Source organism: Pteropus medius, unplaced genomic scaffold (assembly GCF_902729225.1).
Source record: "Pteropus medius unplaced genomic scaffold, Ma_sr-lr_union100, whole genome shotgun sequence".
NCBI classification, from domain to species: domain Eukaryota; kingdom Metazoa; phylum Chordata; class Mammalia; order Chiroptera; family Pteropodidae; genus Pteropus; species Pteropus medius.
In genome coordinates, this window is record NW_024340849.1 from 3,794,502 (window position 1) to 3,816,037 (window position 21,536).

The window sequence follows — 21,536 nt, forward strand, 5'->3', positions numbered from 1 at the left end:
ATTTCAGTTTAGTCTTGAAACAATGGAAACCATGAAAAGATTTTACGTATGGATATGATCATAGCTGAAACATAGAAACAGCACTGGATCACAACGTAGTAAACTGGAAGAGGGTGGAATTACTTATGAATCAGGAGGTTGTCCAGATGAATTAATCATGGTGCCAGTCGTAGCACCGAAGATAAACAGGAAGACAGAGCTTCAAGAATTATGCAGATGTCAAAATTTTTAACGTACGCTCTCTGATTACATGCAAAGAAAAAAGACAGTGAGTTACCTTGGTACATCTCTGGACTGAGGCACCTTGGAAACATAGAAGTGAAATAACCCCGTGTCTTTTTAGGTGACACATCAGCGTGTAACTCTATGCAGAAATAGATCATTTTTAGTTCACTGCCGTCGCTGCACTTGGTGGACAGAATGTTAAGTTGCGAGCGTGCTCTGGGCGCCGGAGTCAGATGTGCTAGTCATTGGCTTGGAGGTGGCAGCAGTGATCGTGAGTGTGGACGGCATCGCTCCGCAGAGAGTTATCCGGAGAGATCAAGACAAAACATCTGAGTAGGTGCGCTGGCAAGGGAATAGGCAGGTCGCTCTTTGAGGACACCTAAAATAAGCGCTCGAATGGGTGGCCGGTGAGCGCCGGGGCCAAGCGAGCTTCAGGCGGTGGAGTCGGGGCTGGGACACCGAGGAGGAGAGACCTAGTCACGTCGACGAGCGCGTGATGAGACGCCTGGAATACGATGATCCATCAGATGTTTGCAATTAGAAGAAGAAAATGATCGCCTTATTCAGTGCAGTTCTCCTCCCGCGGCAAAGGCAGAATGCAGACTGCAGAGAACGAAGTGGCGAATACAGCCGAGCGACCGGGGGCCTGAAAGTGCAGAATAACCCTCAGGAACTCGGCGGCAGACGGAATAGTGAGATGATGCGAGGGCGAAGGATCTGTGGGGCGATGCGCCGTCAAGGGACGATTTTTAAAGTTGATTTTTTCAGTCGCTTCTTTATTTAAGACTTGGCTCCACGCGGCAGTAGGCTTAGGACAGATTCCTTATGCCTCGGTTCTGCCTGGCGAAAGCCACCTCCTCCCCACCCATCCTACACCCAAACGCCGTCTGCTTCTGAAGATGCCTGGCAGCCTCCTCCTCTGCTCTCTCTGCTCGCTGAGAAATGCCAGCCCGCTCCCGGCCCCTGAGGCCCTCGCCATCCGTGTCGTTGTCCTTCTCCTTGCTGGGGATCCTCGTTTAGATGTCCGGTCCCTTCCAGCGCCCAATAACAGTGACGGGACAACGGTCTTCTGAAGACACGTGTGTGTTTGCTGCGGTGCTGAAGTTCACAGCTGGCTGCCACCCTCGCGTCCGGGCTTTGAACGTGGTCCAGGATGTCGCGCGTGTGGCCGCGCGCCAGCTCCAGCAGCCCCGTTTCCCCTCCCGCAGCCCGGCTGCCCCTGGCCCGTCCTGTGGGTGACTTAACATCCACCGCACAACGGGATGGGACAGCCTGCGACCTTTCAGGGCTTTGTCTCCGATTCCAGCCGCATTTGTGGATCTGGGCACTGGCCTGAGGCATCCTCCGAGACACGCATTATGGTCTCTCCCAAATCACCCTTCTTCTGCTTGTACAACCAGAAGTCTCTCTTTTCTCGGTGGGAGGATTAGTTTTCTCCCGCATGGATACCCTCCGGCTATATTCAGAAGTGTCTTAACCCACCTGTTTAATACGGTTTAGTCTCCAACTAGGATAAGGCACCGCTGCTCCCCACAGGGGCCACGTCGCTTGCAGAGCCACAGTGACGAGATGGGACCTTGACCGAGCACACCCGTGCGCGCGGTGCCTCCATGGGGGAGCTGCTGAGGACCCTACTCTGTCCTTATCCCATTAATTTTTCAGTCTACTTTTGGGCAAAGGAGGTAACTATTTGCTCGTGTTCCAATAACTAAACACAGGCTAGAGTAAACCACACAGAGATCTATTTTAACGGCCAAAGTAGAAGCTGGATGTTAAAATATAACTTTAAACTTTATGAGTGTGAATTCTGCCGGGCACATCGGCGATGTGGTAGGACTGGAAAACACAACAGTGATGATGATGATGGTGATGATGATGATGATAATAATAATAATTGCTTTCATAATAAGATTTAATAACTGGCGGGAGTGACTTGGATATTTTCGACCCTTTATTCCATAAAAAACAATCGGCTTCTCACATTCCCTTAAAGAAAACCACGCGTGGGGTTAGGTGGTCCGTTGATCAGGTCCACAAGGATGCTTAACCATTTTTGGTAAGTTGGGCGGCGTGCTTCATGAACGTGGTGCAGAGGGGGTGATTCTCATCCTGTTTAGGTTTTATTTCGTGCCTTTCACTACCATTCACTTCTAAATCTTTTCGAGATTCTTCTTTGACTCATGCTTTTTTTTTTTTTTGCAATAATTGTGGTTTTCAACTTCTCAATGAAATGTATATGTTTCTGTGAGCTTCTAATTTAAGTTGTATTTTGATGGGAAATGTAGAGCATTTCTTGTTACTGTTTCATCTGTTTACTTGTCTTTCTTGCATTTGAGACAGTTCATTTTTCTCTCGGAACTGCATCCTCAAATTTTCCTTGAGAACAGGTTCTTTGGAGATGAAAATCCCTCAATGTTTACTGACTCTCTACATGTTTTCACTTCCCTTCCATCCTGGAAAGTTCCTTTTGCTGACTGACAGTTCTCGGTTGACAGGTCTTAGTAGATATTATTTGAATGTCTGTCGGCTAGCGTTTTTGCCATGGACTGTCTGCAATCATTCTGTCATTTCCTTTCATTGACGTGGCCTTTCTTGCTGCCCCGTCAATATTTTATCTTCATCTTCTGTGTTTAGGGATTCTAATGCCGTGCATCTAGAGATGGATTTCCATTTATCTGATTGATTAGTTGATTGATCAATCGATCGTAGAGGTTTGTGTACTTTCTAGATCAGTGCTTTCATATTTTCATCAGTCCTGAAAGTTTTGTAACTATATTATTTTTTTAAATATTGCCAATTTTCAATCCTGTTCTTTGACAAACTTATATATGGAAATCCCGTTTTCAATTTCTTTGCTTTTCATAATTTCTTATTGTGTATTTATTTTTGCAAATGCCTTTCTTCGAAGCATCGCATGCGTATCTATGTGTATCTATAGGACGGTTATACTCTAGTCGATGATTCGAACTCTAAGACCTACTGTGCGCTGTTGCTGCTGGCTGTCGTGTCGAGATAGATGCCCTTTCTCCTTTTTGTCAGCTCTTTTATGTCTTCGAATTCCAAGTACAAACTTTATTTCTATTGCAAGAATGTTGATGATGATGATAATAATAATAACAACAACAATAATAAAGAGAGGGAGATTTTCAGAACTTGCCACGAGCTTAGTCCTACTTTGCCGGCCCTTTTTTCATCTTGTAATCTGTTGCCATTTGTCGAGTCATGTGGCAAATTTTCCTCCCAAGATGACTTGTCCTGCTTTGTTTCTGCCAGTAGCACAGGATGACGCCTGACTGATACCTCCCAACACCCCTCCAAAGTGTGGGTGCAGGAGAGACCCCCAGGCCCCCTTCCCCGTGTGCTCTTCCCTGAGTTCGTGGAAGCAGTGCTCTGGGAGCACGCACGTGAGAAACCCATTCCCACATGCCAAACGTTCAGGCCAGTGTCTTGCGCCTTTGCTCCCAAACTTCCCTCCTCCTCTGGGCCTTTCTTCTTGCCCGAGACTCCAGGTGTTTCTGTCCCAGCTGCTGCAGGTCACTCCAGGTCACTCCAGGTCACTCCAGGTCACTCCAGGCCACTCCAGGCGCCACCAGCACGGCAGGGGCTCAGCTTGTGGCTATGGGACTGTTTGAGCCCGAGGGTCATCCTGTGACTAGTGACAGCTACAGGGCCTCCGTGAGTGTGACCCTTAAGAGGAAAGTGTGTGTGTGTGTGTGTGTGTGTTTATGGTGCTTCTCAGAACTGGCCGTTCATATGACAAGAAACAGAAATTCTCAGTCATTTTCAAATAATATTTGACACTAAATATATTAAACGTGAAAAATAATTATCAAGAATATATTTAAAATCCTGCAGACCCACTGCTGAGCCTTTATAAATAGTGGAAGGTTGCCATTAAATCAGTAACTTACAAACTTGAGAATCACTAAATACATAGAAATACCATCTATAGTTTCTAAGTCATCAGAGAAGTAAAAGGGAAGAGAGAGATCTTACAGATCAGATGGAAGGCAGGAAAAACAGAAACAGGAAATGTGGAGAAAGAGGAGCACTGAGCAAATCCAAAATATGATGGTAAAAGTAAACCCAGATGTGTTACTAATCAACAGAAACGTAAAGAGAAATGCACCAATTAAAGAACTGTGACAAGTGGATTAGACCAAGGGAAAAAAAACCCAGCCACACAGTACTCATAAGAAACACGCCTGAAACTAAAATCTCACTATACACATGCCGAAAGGTTGAAAATTAAGGAATATGAAAAGAGAAGCCTCGACTGAAAGACAAACCCCCTTCCCGACCTCTTCCTACGCCCGTCGTGGCTGGCCATCGAGCCCGCAGCTGGAGATGGCTCACTTGATTAGAACTTCCACAAGGACGGTGACAACTCCTCTTGTTCTCCTGTTCCAACGAGAGGATCTTAATTTTATATTTAATCTGATATCTCCTTTATGATAATTTAAGTGGCTTTTCTGACCTCGAGAAAGGAAATAAGTATTGGGGACGCCTTGTCGTGTGACGATGCCCTCCGCGGTTAGCGACTGCTTCCCAGAACACTTTCTATCGTCCAGAGGGGCCACCTAATTCACCTGCACCGAGTCCGCAGAGACAGATAACAATAAAGTCAATTTCAGATCGTGATTCCGAGGCTCACCGAAAGTTTACGAGAAGAAAAACTTATTAATAGTAGAATGCTGTGAAAATATCATTTGAAATAAAGTTACCTTCTGCCAACTCCCATGACGCGATTTGAGAGCCTTGGTTCTTATAAACAGATATTCCGCCAGTGCCCACTAAATGTCATGAATTCTGAGAGACAGATTGACTGTGATTAAAACAAACCGAAACACGCTACCTACGTTCAAAGTACGTATCGAATCTGTCAGGAGTTTGGGGAGAGGAAACATTATTACTGTAGATCAAAATGCTACAGCCATAAAGTTGTGTAATAAAGTCAAGCCCTCGTTCCCAACAAGTATTTTTCACGAAGCAGCCAGCGCGATCTTCTAAAGTCGGTCAAAGACTCTCCTCCATATAACCATTCTCTGGTTCTTTGTGCCCAGATCACAGTCCTTCCATCGTTGCCAAGCTTCTCTTCCATGAAGAGCCAGGTACTGAATACCTGGGGGCCACAGCATCTCTGTGGCATTTGCCCAGCTTTGCATACGTGGGTGGGCAGGGATGTGTTTTTTGAATATCTTTTTTTTTTTTTTTTTTTGGAGAGAAGGTGTTTGGAGAATTTATTGCTGCCCTTGCTTTCCTTGTTTGTGTGTGTCCAGAAATCTGATTGTATATGCGAATTTAATAATTCATAAAACTGTCTGCCATGAGTTAAGTCTTTAGCTTTTATTCCTATCACAATCCATGCTGTTCTGATAATAGTAGCACAATTATTATTTATTTCACAGCTACGAGATACACAAAACTCAGGTATAGAAAAATGTCACTCTCAAAACTGAACTCACTTCTTTGACTCTCAGCTCATAGTTTTGCTTGGCAGTAGACAACTTAATTTCATCCAGGAATTTCTTCTTTTAAGTTGTACTAAAGATTCAACTCACTTCGTTTTTTTTCAGGCGAGGCAACCCTTTGTTGACCTCACAGATTGCAAGGACTTTGTCAGCTTAAGATCCCTTATTTTTTTATTTTTTACGTTTATAGCACCTGGTCTTCCTAGGTGGTCTCCCATCCAAGTACTAACCAGGCTCGACCCTGCTTAGCTTCCGAGATCAGACGGGATCGGGCTTGTTCAGGGTGGCATGGCCGTAGACTCAACTCACTTTCTTTTGACGCCCTCTGTGCAATGACGCCCCTGCTTTCCACCCACCCCCTCGTCCCGGGTTCTGGGAGGGACGGTTAGGATGGGGTGTCCTTTATCTCGTCTTCTTTATTATCCATACCACGGGGTGGCTGCTGCCACCACCACAGTCACACCGGTGGTGTAGGTTGTGCTCTGTGCCCCCTCACCTGCCCGGCACGTTGAACAAACTGAGCTCCCTGGCATCATGAGCCCACGGAGCCAGGCACCCCTGCCCGGTCCACCTCCCCACCTCCTGCCCAGCCACCCCTCCCGAACGCCTCCAGCCTCTGGAGACGGACCCTAGTCAAGCGCCAAGCCTGTCCGTCTCTTCATAATCGTCTAGATTATCAGATCATCACAGGGCTTGTGTTTGAATAATCCTTATTTTATTATTATAATTGTCCTGTTTTATCATTAGTTGTTGTCATTAATCTCTTCCTGCACCTCATTTATAGATTAAAATTTATCGCAGGTATGTGCGTACGGGTGAAAGCATAGCATACGTACGTAGGGTTTGGGAGCATCCACGGGGTCTTGGAGCGTATCCCCCACAGGCGATGCGAGACGGCTGTACCCGTGTTCAGATCCCAGCTTGGCCCCTGTCGTACTGTGTGAGCTTCATCAATGTTCTCAGTCACCCCAAGTCTCGCTTTCTTCGACTTTAAAATTTGGAAAGATAACCACTCTGTGAGTTAGGCGCTATTGCGAGGATTATTGGTAAAGTTTCTACCCAGGGCCTGGCACTCAGGAAGGGCTTGCTAAGTGTTGCCTGATTCCTCTGGGGTCGAATCCCACACTTTTATTTACTTATATTAAGAAAGGAACATAAAAGGCAAAAAGACCTCAGCTCCGAGATAACAAATGGGAGCTGAGCCACGGAGAAGGCGCAGTGTGTTCGTTCGGAGTTGGGAAGCCAAGGGGGTGAGGGCTGTTTCCCAGGCGGGGGACAGGCCAGGGAGACACACAGGACATGTCAGGAAGGCCCCGCGCCATCGGGATTCATCAGCCTTCTCCAGAGAAGCAAAATCGGTGCTACACGCCGTGTAGACGAGACTCATTGTAGGGAATAGGCTTGCGTGATGATGGAGCCTCGGTTGTCCACATACCTACAGTCGGCAGGCCGGAGACCCCAGAGAGCCGGTGGCACAGTCAGTCTCATCCTGTCTCCGAAGGCCCGGGAACCGGGAGAGAGGATGGTGTAGTCGATGAAAAAGTGGGCAGCTGCAGGCCCAGGAAGAGTGATCCTGCAGCCCGCGTCCGAGGACAGGAGGAAGCTGGCGTCTCGGCTCCGAAGTCTGGCGGAGGGTCCCTGCTCACTCAAGATCGCCTCTTGTTCTGTCGAGGGCTTCAACCCACCCAGTGGGGAGCCCCACGTACCCACACCTAGGAGGGCCGTCTTCTTGACTTCCTCTGGAATTCAGAGGGGAATCTCATCCAGAAACACCTTCGTGGACACAGCTGGGAGCATGCTCGGCTGGACATCTGGGCGGCCCAGAGCCCAGTCCAGTTCAGCCATTAACCATCACACCACCCTACATATTTTCGAAGCCGCGGCAAGGAGGTGAGACCCGTGCTGAGCAAACAGCGCCGCCACCACGAGAGCGGGGGGCCCAGGTGGAGGGGGCGGCGTCCTCCGCGCAGTTGGGTGGGGAGGGCAGAGAGCGTCAGGCTGCGTGTCCCGTGGCTGACTTTCCTCTGCGTGGGTCCCGACACGGCGACCTCTCCGTTGAATTGCTCCACATCGAGGTACATTGTCATTACTTGAAATTTTGGAAACAGGAGCTTATAAAATTTAAGTCTAACACATTTACTCTTGGTTTTTCCTGAAACATGAAAAATAAAAATTACTTCTTATTCTCTCATTTTTTTATGTAAAAATTAAATGAACATTAATGTATATCCATAGGTCAAAAGGCCTCTCTAAAATTTTTCACAGTAGCTCATAAATTTGAGTTATTCCATTTCTGTAGCTTTCAGTTGAAATGTTCTTCACCGCCTTCTAGTACAAAAGCAAAACCAGAAAACTTTGAACCTTTTTGGTGCCACAATAATGTTGTAAACATGTTTGAGTTTTTATTGTGTGCATCTCTCACCAACAAAATAAATTTTGAAATAGAGACTGGGAGTGTTTCTTTTTAAATAGAATGAGCTAAGAGAAATAAGTCTTGATCTAGTATAATATTTAAATTTAATATCCTGAAATTACATTCTTCTTCATGTCGAATATAGTTCAAAATAAGTTTTATGTATTTAAAGAAAAAGTATACTTTTAATTTTCAACATATTTTATTTAGAAACATCTCTACATTCAATATTGCATTTTGTGCTCAATATTATTTTATTGTTGCTGCATGTCTCACTATTTGGAAATTTCCATGACAGTTGACAATAAGAAATTTCAACATTTAAGGAAAGAAATTTTAAACGTGCAAATTAAGGAATGAAATTACAATTATATTTTACTGTTTTTAAATATTTCCATTTAGTTTCTTTAATTCCAGATTTTGTTATATATTTAAGTGTTGGCATCCTTGAGTTTAAAGGCTTGATTATGTGGACAAAACTTAGAAATGTTATGAAAATATCTCATTTTGAAATCAATCCAACATTGATATCAAATATTTTTGAAATCATAGCGTTACTTAATTACAAAGTGTTAAACAGTTCTCAACAACTCAGCAATTATAGAGCTCTTTAGAATCTCAACATTTTCTGTAAAGTGAGCACTGTGGAATGTATAAACAAACTAAGGATTGTTTTAATAATATATACAGTATTAGAATGAAACGTGTTAGTCTTCCTGTGACAGACTCCCGTTATTCCGGTTGAGCTGGGTGTGATTGTCACGTGATTGCTGTGGTTTTACATCCAAACCCTCCAGAATAATTCTCAACAGAAATTGGGAAGGAAGTTCAGAGACAAAGAGAGAAAGTACAGGGAAAGGAAAAAGGGAGGAGGAGGGAGAATATGGACCGATGATTTAGATCCTCCACGGCTTTTCAAGTCAGTGGTAGATAAGAAATAAGTAAATAAATAAAAGAAAAAATGGACCACTCTGTGGAGTTTATCAACATTTCGATCTAAATTAGTGGGAAACTAGAATTATATATATGTATACACACATGTTCATATTTTAGCCAATTTTTAATTTTCTGTGCTGTTAATATTGGAAAATTATACGTAAGATTAAATTACAATGACTATCATGGGTGTTTCAAAAGTACATATTGCTTATTTGCTTTATTTGACTAATAGGTAAATAAGAAAATCTTTTCATAAAATTATAGTTAGCATAATATTTTATGATATAATTTTCCCCAAAGAGATACCACAATATAAATAATAATAATATTATAATATAAATTTTTTGTCCTTAAGTTCATCATAACATCGCGATAAGCGATGAATTCTCTGGAATAAAAAATATTTCATGTTTAATTTTAAAATCTGAAAATACTAGGCTAAATAAAAACTTTTTTCCCAAAGAATGGACTTAAAATGGTATTTTGTTCTGAAAATGAAATTGCATAGTTTTATTCTGAAGAAGAAGAACATGAGAAGCTTCTAAACTCTTTCGCTCTGCCCAAGAATTGGAGCACTCCATGGCAGAATGTCCTAAACTGCTCATTGCGCCTTGATAGTGTTTCTGAAATAAGGAGAGGCATATCTCCAGAAGCAGAAATCCTCACATGTAATATTGTCAATATTTTTTAATATCCCGAAATTGCAAGAGGCAAGTGCATAAGAGAACATTATATTTTTCACTTGGAAATTTCGCCTTTAGGAGTCTTCTGAAAGTGAATAAATGGCGTGGTCAAATTCATTTTATGTATCATTCCTGCTAGTTCCCAAACAATTAATTGCTAAAAATGTAGGTATCCTTTTAGTTTTATTTTTCACTATCGTCTGGTATCTTTGATTAATAATAACTACTAAAAATCAAGAAGTAGAAGGGTTAGATTTTCTTACTGCATGCCAACCAAAAGCTCATGTTATTTAAGGCAAAAAAAAAAAAAAGATTGATAGCTCTGTGTGCAAGATAACCAGTCATCTCGAGGCTCAAGTGGGCGAGGAGGCATCCTAGCTCGCTCACACTGCCCTTTACTTGGCTCGTTCTTCAGTGGTCGTTGCTCAGAGACAGTATGTCCCTACTTTGTAGGCTTCTCTGTTGGGTAGTTCATCGTATGAGAACTGACTGCCCTCGTAGCAAATGAAAGAGAGAGAAACAGAGAAGGAGAGCAAGATGGAAGTCACTGTTTCTGTAAGAGATCTCAGAGGTGACTGCCCAGCACCATCGCTGGGAGTGAGTCACTGTTTGTTGGCAGTGAGTCACCAGCTCATACTCCAGGGAGAGCGAACACACAAGGGCACAGTTACTAGGCAGTGGGACAGTGAGGGCCAACGTAGACGCTCCTTATTACAGGCTATTTCGATCCTTGTATGTAGGTTTGTGAACAGCGACGACCTTTTGGTGTTTGTATCAACCTTCGTTGAGTTAAAAAAAAAAACAAAAAAGCAAAAAAACTAAAATTTAGTGTGGTAAAGTGGTAACGATGCATATTTCTCATGTTTTTGTTGGCTGATGAGTTGGTTCTCCTGCTTCCTGCATTGATGAGCACAGGAGTGGTCCAACACCATGGCTCCCGTGGCGGGCAGTTGTTGTTGGCCACAAGCCTTTTATGTCAGTTTAGCTCAAAAATTATATGTGAAACACTGGAAGAAGGTAGGACCAAGGCAAAGAGACTGGTTGGGATTTGATGCCCTAAGGATGAAGGCTGGAACAAGAAAACCATAGTGGACTGGAGAGGGAGGTTGGTTCTGAGAGATTTTACGTGATAATTGAAAGCTCTTCGTTATCTTTTTTGATTAAAGGAAAGCGTGAAGAAGTCAAATCAATACTGTCTTTGAAGTTTTCAGCTCAGCTAATCAGGAGAAGGCTAAGGATTGATACAAGTGAAAAGTCTAAGGGGAAAAAATTGATCCATGGGATCCTATCGGTTATGCTCTCTGGCTAAACACAAGGGGCGTAATTCTCTCTTTCTCCCCTAAAAATTATGGTATTGACTTATAATGCTTTAGTCCATTACTTTGGGGAAACCCTGGATTTTTTTCAGACTTCTTAACGAAATAACTGTAGATGCTCTTATATTTGAATGATAGAAAGTTGAGCAGAGGAAGTCCAGATTTAGCAAGTGTCTCAACAAACAGCTGGCTTAAGAGCACATGGATCGCTCTGTGTTTTCACAGTGCAGCACCATTTCTGCAATTACACAAATGTTTTTAAATGCCAGTGGAAAGAAATGTCAGCATAGCTCCACTGAAAATTCTAAGGCACATTTTAATGAACGTTTCCGCGTTGTGTTTCATAGAGGCTGGAAATGTGCTTGATTCTCATAAGCCTTAGAAGATGATCGATTTGGGGTCCAAGTGGCCTCTGACAGTCTAGCTCTGTCTAGAGCTCACCCCAGTCCACCAGGATGGAGTTCCACTTCTGAGAAATAATTCCTTTTCAGAGGTAGAGCGGTCTTTTTCAATATGTGGTTCAAAAGTAGGTCCCTGACTCTGATCACTTGGATTCTCAAGTGGGATTCTCAGCACTCAGACACCTTCTGATTCGCTGCCATATTGGGGAGATGAGCACCAGGGGATCCAAAGGGGTGTGACAAGTGCAGAGGGAGCGATTCTGAGATTTCATTGTAAACATTAATTCCCCTGTTTTTAAAATGAGCCAAGGTCACTCGCTAGAGGAAAACACAAGTACATGATGATCCTTTTAGTTCTCGGATAGCTGCATCCCTCTAGAAGACCTGAAGTGGCCAGTCGTGACATTAGACACAATGCTTTTTAAAATGGCTTCATACATACATATTTAGGTATGCTCAATTTTACCATCATCTAAAATGTGGGTATAATTTCGGAGCTGGTCTACGTTGGATCTTATATATGTTGTTATGAATTAAGGGAAAAGTGGATATTTGGACATTCACCAGTGTCTGGCACTATTTGGGTGTTGGTAAACATGCAGCAGGAACTACATTAGACTTTCCTGCAGGAATTTTCCAGCTGATCTCAGGCATTTGGGGAAGCGAGATGGACCCCGCGGTAACCCCGAAGTCAAATGCCTTATTGTGGAAATGAGTTTAGTACACAGAATAGACAGTGAGGCTGTAACAGTGGGATTTGACTTTGTAAAGAATGGTTTTCAAGCAATGGGAATATTTTAGGCATTTTTCAATTCACTTATCACCCAGGAACTAAAATTCTGAATTGTATTTGGATGGGATAACTTATATTTCCATAGCGCCTAGATCTATATTGTATCTGTTATCTAGTCCTCTGCTTTGTATCAAAACCAGTCAATATTTTCATCCTCATCTTTCAGAGAGGAGGAGATCGATGCCGTAGAAGGTAGAATTCTGTCGGTCATTTCAGTTTCATAATGCAGGCTCGACATCAATAAATCTTTCTGGTGAATTCTTTACAAAATTAATTTCTGACCTACTTTTTGGTGGTATATTTTCGTTCGGCTTTTAAATTCATTTTGTTAACGTAATATCATTATGTAAGGTTTTCGTTTGTTTTTGTGTGTGTGTGTTTTTTGTTTTTCCTTGACTAGTATATCATTTTGTGCCCTTTTAATATCAGTCTTTCCAAATCATTACTCACCCCACATGGCTTTTATTAAAAAAAAAGCGTGTGGCTTAATTTTGTGGATTTGAAGAGCAGAAGGATGGCTGGAGCTCAAAGATTCTAACCTTGGTGACAAGAGATAAGAGTGGTGACTTAAAAGCAGAGACACGCTGACTTTTAAAGACAGAGCGTGGTACCTTCGGCCCTTTCTCCACACTGGAGATGCGCTCGATTCTCACAGTCCTTAGAAGAGGATCGATTTAATGAATCCTAGTCACGTAATTCCACGGGCCGCTCCGGGGTCGATCCAGAGGTGCCTCACGTGTTCTTCCACCCCGGTCAAATGCCAGGGGGCAGCACTTGGCATTTCATAGTCGCTTTTCTTCCTCAGTCCCACTTGCACTGCTGGGCCTGGCACCCACACTCTAGCGTGCTCGCCAGCGGCAGCAACGGCGAACAATCCCCACGCTTCTAGTCAGAGGCCATCGCGCTCTCTTTCGAAGGGGCCACGGCTCATCAGAGTCCCTGGACGCACAAAAGATCTTGCCTTGAAGCTGCGTTTGCGTGGCCTGTATACTTTACTGTGTCCGCGGTGTGTTCATCGAGCTATAACTTACAAGCCTTCCATGATGCTTGCATTTATATTTTTTAATACAATGGAGAAAACAAATTTTTCTTACAGTACACTTTGTTATTTTTTTTTTTTAATTTTAAGTGACATCATTTATTTCGCATACAGAGACGTAAGTGGGGTGAAAGAGGCTGATGTGAGGATGATGTGAAGTGCCACTGCGTGTGCGCACACACTCTCACACACACTTTCAGGTCTTGGCACATCGGTTCCTTCGTGCTACTCCTCTGTAGCCATGGGCCACACTTGCTAGCCCAGGTCCCAAAGCGATGCAGTTAGATGCACCCAGGCTGTCATGTCGGCCTCATGGTAAGTCATGTTCTGCTCAAAACCTCCAGTCCAGCCCTTTACTATTGCCCTGTATTAGCTCTAAACTCTTCCGTGGTCAATAATTCTGCCCTTCTCCTAATTACGAAGTAGCACTTTTTGAGCATATCAATAAACATGAATGGATATTGGGAAAAGAGCAAATGCAAAGTGATAGAGAGAGAGAGGAGGGCATTGGAGGTGGTTTATTTACTAACAGCGTTGGCACCACAGTCGTGCCAGTGAGAAACGCTCTATTAAACCAGTTCTAGTGAAAACAACAGTTCAAAAGAGAGATGCCTTTATTTCAGGTTTCATGTGACTTAGGATGAACTTACTGGGTGAGTGAATGAAGGAATTCTGAGAGAACTGGGGGGGAGGGTGTGGTTTGCTAATAATCAAGAACTCTTGTTTTCTCTTGAACAGAAAAAAAATGTTCTACGATAGCTCATTCAAATATGCAAACGCCAAACGCAAGTTTTGGGCGGTCTAGTTGGTTCTTTCCATGTCTTTATCATTCTTTTGATCTTCTGATGACTTATTCTTCCCTCCTTTCCTCAAGATTTTTTCCCTTATTCTGTAGGTTAACCGTACATATTCTCCAGAGAACTATTGCCTTGAGACCTACTGATCAAAAACAAACATTATAAAAGCCTGCCTAATGTGAACATAAGCAAAGTCCAGCTTCTGTGCATTCATTTGTAAGAAAGAGTGTGTCTTCTTAAGTTATTTAAAAATATTAATACGAGCATCACAAGGAAACGTCATATATTACAGTTCAAAAACAAGGAAGCAGAAAATCGGTATAAGCTATGTAAATCGCGATATTTTAAAGGACAAACTTCTCTCATGAAATTCCTGTGAGTTTTGATCTCTAAAATCCATATATGAGTAAGTTTTATGTTCAACTGGAACAAAGAAAGCATGATATTTCACTCTGTGCTGACATTAAGACAGTTGGGAAGCAAACTCAGTGCGAAACTAGGATCGTCAGCCCGGTACTTAGAGATAACAGAAAGGTTTAAAATACTGTGGTATGATTTTATGCTAGAGTGATGTTGCTTCTGGACAAGAGTGAATTAAATCAGATTATTAAAATATGGCAACGCAAGCTATTTTAGCACTGTGCTGTCAAGATCTTTTTGCAGTTAATTTTAAAATAGCATCTTTGATTCAGTTCGCTGATTTCAAAAAACCAGAAACGCAGTGGTTTTCAATCTCAAGTAGGAAACAAAGGGTCAGCGGTGTGATGGGCTGCAGAGAGGTAAAGAAGGGGATAGGAAGGTGGCCATTGAGGTGGGCTGTTATTTTCGATGCAAGGGTTGATTTAATAAAGATATGCCCACAGATATTGTGGGGCTTTCAAAGTAAGTAGAGATAAGCCGTGAAGACATTAGGAACTCATGACATAACGTGAGGTGTGAGAGATTGTGCAAATTTGAGGAAAATATTAAGTATCTTTCTCTAAGGCTAGCTGGGCTGTCTGGTAGTTGAGCTACATATCAAAGGATCAAAGCCGATATCTATAATCAGAGGGTTTTGTAAATATAGTTACATGGCCAAGTCCAACAATTCCGTTTTCCCTTAAACTGTTGTTCTAGGTGTATCTCTGTGTTCTGTGTATAATGGCATATTTGAGCTATAAAAGCCTAAACCAACAACATCCTCATTTTAGGTAAAAACAAACAAACAAACAACAACAACAACAAAACTAAGTTTCACGAATGTTTAGTGATTTGTTCAAAGTTATAGAGATAGCTATCAATCTATTTTAGTTATAGGTCAAAACAAGTTGCATTTTTCTAAAGTTGTTGAACTCCCAATTTGTCCATTTGTAAAATGAAGATGACTCTGATTTGATTCACTCATAGTCTAATCAGATAAACAATAATTTACTGAAAGTCTGTCTACGGTTTGTGCAGTATAGCTAGCATTGCAGAAATTTCTCTGGAATATGAAATAAATGCACTGCAGAAGTTAATTAACTGTAACCAGAGTTTTGTTGGGAAAAGGCATTTATACATGGAATGAAGATGGTTGGTCAGAGCAGAAATTCTGAAATAGTTGGGTTTCAATACCCTTATCTTTTAAAAAGTACTGAAGACCTCCAACGGCTCAGGTTTATGTAGCTATATTATTCAGTATTTATCATATTATACATCTAAACTAACAATATCTTAAATAGCTGTTTATTAATACAGAAAAAAATCACACTAATAAACCAATCACATTTTAACATGAAAAGCATATTTTAAAGACATCAATATTAAAATATTAATAAATATTAAAATAACTGGAGAATTACATTGTTTCCTATTTTTGTAAATCTATTTAACGTCTGTCTTATTAGAAGACAGCTAGACTCTCGCATCCGTTTCTGCACTGAATCTGCGGCGCTGTGTTCTTACAGGGGAAGTACATGAAGAAATTTCAGCCTCTCAGAGATGAAGAGTTGGAAAAGGGGAAAGTCTTTTTGTAGTTTTTTCAGTTGGATGTCACCCCAAGCCTCAAAAAATAAGTTTCCTGCAGGTTATTTGCAGTGAGGAATGTGAAGCTATATCAATGATTTTTTTTTTTTTTAACACCTACAGCACCTGGTCTTCCTAGGTGGGCTCCCATCCAAGTACTAACCAGGCCCGACCCTGCTTAGCTTCTGTGATCAGACGAGATTGGGCATGTTCAGGGTGGCGTGGCCGTAGACTCAATGAATTTTTATATTATGTTACGTTAACATCTATCAGTGTATTTTGCTCTTCGAATGCTTGTTACCCATGTGTGGTTGTTTAACATCATACATTCCTAGTTGGCATCACTGTTATATTTATCTTCCAAATGTTGACACATTTAACTATTTAAGATCAAAACTCATATTTGTTCATGTCAACAATCACACTTAAAAATTCTTAAATATTGAGAAGCTGTCAAATACACAGTGATGGCTACATTTTCCTTTGCTCGATGTTTGAATTTTATCGTTTGCAGCCAATATTGTCAGTCGTTTTCCTTAAAGTCAACAAATTCACTATGCTTATCCTGGTGAAAAGTCAACAGATTCACTATATTTATCCTGAAGATAAGGCATTTACCCAAAATTTTAAATTAAAAAAAAAAAAAAGAGAGAGAGAGGTTTTTAGTGCTATATCAAGGAGACTTTTAAGTCAAATCTTTTCTTTTTTTCCTTTTTCACCCCACAAGTGCATGGTGATAAATGATATGATGAATACTAATAGCTAAGGTTTGGTGCCATTGTCTTGAGTCATTAAAGCTTCAGCAGCTTATTCACCATTGCGTTTGCACCGTCAATGCAAATGTCAACACAGACGTCCCAGCATAAGTCATAAGAGTCAAAAGTTGTGCAGTAATCTGAACGTTTCATCGCTGCTTGCCCTTGTTGCCAAGCATCCACGTGAAGGAAGATCTTCGATGGCCAATCCATGCTGAAACCGGATGAGTTCAAGCAAAATAAGCTAATTCAACCACATCTGTGCACCTGCCTACTCGTTGGACAGAAGCCAAGTTCTGCAGACAAGAAGTTAACTCTGTCTTTGGTTAACCTAAAACTTGAAATCAGAGAGTGACTGTAGGTTGGGAAGCAGCAGTGTCCTGCCTTTTCATCCGCTAGCCAGCTGTGCACCATTTTATCTGTTTCTCAGATTCTGCGTGTGTGCTCGTCCAGACAACGCCGTACCATAACTTACTCTGAAAGGAGATTCAGTGACTTTACCATTTTTAGTTTGAGAGGCATGACAATTTTTAGCTTTTATTTATTTTCATTTTGTTTCATAATATTATTTTTTAATTTTTTTCAAATATTTCCTAAAGGAAAAATAACATAATAATCGTTTTATATAATTATGGAACGTGTTATGATCTACTTACACTATTATTATATTAACATTTATTATTTCATTATAAAAGAAGTGAAAAAATATTTACATATATTTTTTATATTTAAAGATGCACTGCAGACTTTTAAAAGGAAAATTAAAAGGCTTGTTTCTTAACCCAACTCTACTGTTTAACATCTAAAGATGCTGTAAAGAAATGGGCATAGTAGAGTTCTCTGACTCATGGAAATGAAGAAATCTACTCGAAAAAAACATGGCGAAACTCTAAGAAACAAAAGTGTAATAAAATCTATTCTTCCCTGGGCTTTGTGGATTTCAAATTTTAACTTATTATGTGTTATACAACAGAACATTTTTGGATGGTATATATCACACTAGTTCAGCTGCGGCATCATTTTGAAATCAATCGTTAAAGAAAAAGAACTAAATTTTTCAAACGTAAGTATGATGAGCTCTTTAAAATTCAAAAATTACTTGTTATAGCTTTCCAACTAGAAGTGAATTAGCTGCTGCAGCATCTTAACGAGTGAGTTATCATACTGGCTGGAGAGGCGCACACAATAGCTGAGAGGTTTTTTGGCTTTTAAAGAGCTAATTATATCTACATTTAAAATATTCAATACTTTTCAAACAATTATTTGTCTCAAAATAATGTTGCCATAAAACTGTCACAATAAAATTACTAGAAAATATTTTTTCTTCCTAAATCACGATAAGGCAAATTATTAACATCTATACAGCTGAAGGAATGATGGCTTTTGTCATATTTTCATCTCCCATGTATAGCTTTCTCATTTTATTTGGAGTAGATCTCTCCTTTCCATACGTAAAGGGTGTCTTTGAAATAGGTTTAATTTTTTTTCCAACTTCAGACATGGGCAGTGTAATGGTTGGTGGTAGAGAAAGTGAGCCTTTTAGTCTAGTGGAAGTATAAGGTCAATAAAAAGGTAAACAGATAGCGAAATAATAGTCAACTGTAATATAAGAAACTATAAAGGGAGAAGAGAAAGTGGAAGATGATGCCGCTGGAGAGAGAGCCATCCAGGAGGGCCTTTCTGAGAATGCAACGCTTGAGCCAAGGACGGAAGGATGAGAATGATCCAGCTATGCAGAGACCTGGGGGAAAGACGCGGCAGACGGAGAAAGTGTTTAGGTTCAAAGTGCTGAGGCTGGGAGCAAGCTGGAGGGCTGTGGGAGGAGACAGAGTCAACGATTTTTGAGTAGAGAGAGCAGAGGGATGAGAAGCATGGGGTGGGCTGGGAGCAAGGACACGGGATGTCACGGTCCATTCAAGACAGGTATGGTTTGATTCTCAGGGCAATCAATGGAAAGCCAAGTGAGTACTATGATTAGATTTATATTTTTAGAACTCTATTCAGGTTGCTTAGTGGAGAGTAGATTTAAGATCTAGTGTAAGACCGACTCGCTAACTCAGCCTCATTGTGCTGCATACTAATTTGTTATTGCCCTCGATCAAGCTGGGGCAGAAAATCGATCTTAATGCTCATAAATTCAGTGTAGGCTGTTTTTAAAAATCATTGTTATTTATTTTTGTTTGTTTTTGCAGGTCATATGGGCCATCTGTTATGGTGATGGCAATATTACTGGTGGCTAATTCAAATGGAATTGCAGAAACTTTTTTTTTCCCTAAAAAAAAAAAAAATTAACTGTCAGTGCTCCCACCATTGATAGAAAGATAAAAATAAATTTTTAACTCCCAGAACTGGAATTTCTCTCAACATTGTCTGGCATGAGTTATAAAAATGACGAATGTTAGCCTTTGACTAGAAAACAGTCTAGTGGCTATGTTGTCTCGAGAATCAGGAACAGCCGTGCAAGGCTGAAATTTTCTAATCAAAAAGGAGCTAGGAAGTCGAAATAATGACTATTATTAAGCATTATGCAAAATAGTAAAGCAAGGATATAATGAATAATAAAGAATCCAGATAACCGAGGTGGGCAAGCGAGATGTCAAAATAAGGGAGAAAATGGCTGGAACTATTCAATATCAACAGAACTGCCTCCTGGTGACAACCAGTCTGACTAACTCTGCACAAAACATGGCTCTTTTCTTCTATACAGCAGGTATTACACATTTCTAACTTCATAAGACTTTAAATTGATAACTAGTGCCATCGTAGTAAAATGAAACTAAATTTCACAGTCATCTTTTAAATCGGACACCGTGCGTCTCCAAGATAAATCACAGCCTTCGGAGCCTTCGCCCATAAATGAAAGAAAATGCGATTCAGAGAAACTGAGACGGTGAGGACGTGAATTGTTTCAAAAGGAAAAAGCTGAGGGGTCCAACTCAGACGGTGAACATGGTGCCCGGTGACGTGGCCACCAGGGACCCAGTTCTCCGGGTGTCCGCGCTGCTCATCAGAAGAGTTAGCATTTTCTCACGTCACCACCTGTTGACACCAGAAGGTAGCACACGCGATCCCAAAGGGTCCAAAACGAACATGACACATCAGGAGCCTGGAAAACTATGCTTCGTCTCCATCGATCATTGGGGAAAAGTTTTTCAGAACCCTCCACCCTCCAACAGGCTCACCGTGATGTCACACAGGCTGCACGCCTATCCCAAAGTCAGCTCCAGGAAATGAGGGGCAGGGCACTGTTTGGGGCCCGTGACAGCAAGGACTCTTCTGAGGCTCAAGATGAATCAAGCTCCCCTGACGTTCATGTGCAGAGACGGATGGATATCCGACCATGCGGCTGATTCACAGGGAGACTGGGGAGGGAGTGGGCGTTGAGCGGACACAGCACAATTCTGAGGACTCTGAAAGTCCACATGGTATGAAAAGTTAGGGAAGAGAATCTGATGAAAACAGGATGGGGCCATCTGCTGGGGGTGGGTGGGGCGGGTGGGGGGCGGCTCAGATTTTGTACCCTAACTTCATGCTTCTAGTATTTCAGCTGATAAATGTGTTTCAACAATTTATAGGATCTTTCGAATCAAACAAAATAATTATATTTAGAGTAGATGGAGGTTTACCCCAATCTTGAATTACCTATGGATATACTTAACGAAAACATCTATCGTCCAATTATGGAGTAGAAAATGAATAAGATTCTTATCTGATGATCAGATGCAAGAATGGCATTGGAAGTTGTTTTTTTTTTTTTTAAACAGCTTATTTTTATATTGAGAAAAAATCTGGAGTAATAAAAATGTTACATAAATTAACATTTCAGTCTTAACATTATCGTGCAGTTTTTATTTAACCATTTAATTTCCTTTAATGTGGTTTTTTTTTAGGTAGATTCCTGAGTCCTTTAATGGTACATTCCTCAACATCACTGTAACTAACAAATGCAGAATAAGACTAATTGTCTTTTTCTCGATTTTTAAGATCCTGACTTTAAGGACCTTGGAGTTTTGAAACCGTTACCAGGTTGGTAAAACAGATATTTAATCATGTTCAGAAGCCTTTGTTTTCTGTTCTGATATATACTTTTGGTTTATTATTCAAGCTCCGTTTTTGTGTTTGTTTGGCATTTTGTTATTTAGTGTGTGAGTTTGAGATGGGCGGTCCTGAAGGAATTGTGGAATCTATGCAAATTATGAAGGAAGGCAAAGCTTCTGCTAGCGAGGCCGTGGATTGCAAGTGGTACATCCGGGCACCTCCACGATCCAAGGTCAGTGTCCAGGTGAAACCCAGACTTGACAGCAGCCTTGGGAAGTGTCTGCATCATGCATTGCTTTCAACCAACGGGGCGTGCTTAGAACGTTTCAAGCGCGGTCGTAGCTACCATTTTGTTTTGGTTTTGACGTGCAACTTTTCCCCGTCCAGTGTAATTTTCATGTCATAAAGGTGTCGAAGATCATCTGACAACCTGAACAGGAGACTCTAATGTAACTCTCCTCTGAAAAGCGAACGGAAATGTTATACGTAGCTGTGGTTCTAAGTATGGTTACATTCAAGTCCTCGTTGTCCTCTGCAATTGGTTTGCTCTTTAACCTAAAACCATATCTATGGAAGAAACTGCCCAGGGCTTACAACCACGTGTCTCTGGCATGGAAACGAAGCTGTGTTAAGGCCGGCGGTCAGTGGGAACAGGACCTAGGACGTCCTCAGGGACACGTGGA

The 21,536-nt window shown here is 41.5% G+C and overlaps 1 protein-coding gene and 2 pseudogenes across 1 annotated transcript in view; 1 reads left to right on the forward strand and 2 right to left on the reverse strand.

Moving 5' to 3' along the window:
• The window catches only part of NETO1 (neuropilin and tolloid like 1), a 76,917-nt gene that overhangs the window by 28,596 nt on the left and 26,785 nt on the right, over positions 1-21,536 (forward strand). The window contains exons 5-6 of the mRNA XM_039839630.1: positions 20,800-20,841; positions 20,958-21,085. Of these exons, the coding sequence (XP_039695564.1) occupies positions 20,800-20,841; positions 20,958-21,085 (170 nt within the window). The remainder of the gene's footprint in view (positions 1-20,799; positions 20,842-20,957; positions 21,086-21,536) is intronic.
• On the reverse strand, positions 5,878-5,996 carry LOC120591295 (uncharacterized; annotated as a pseudogene).
• LOC120590323 (uncharacterized) lies at positions 16,175-16,293 on the reverse strand (annotated as a pseudogene).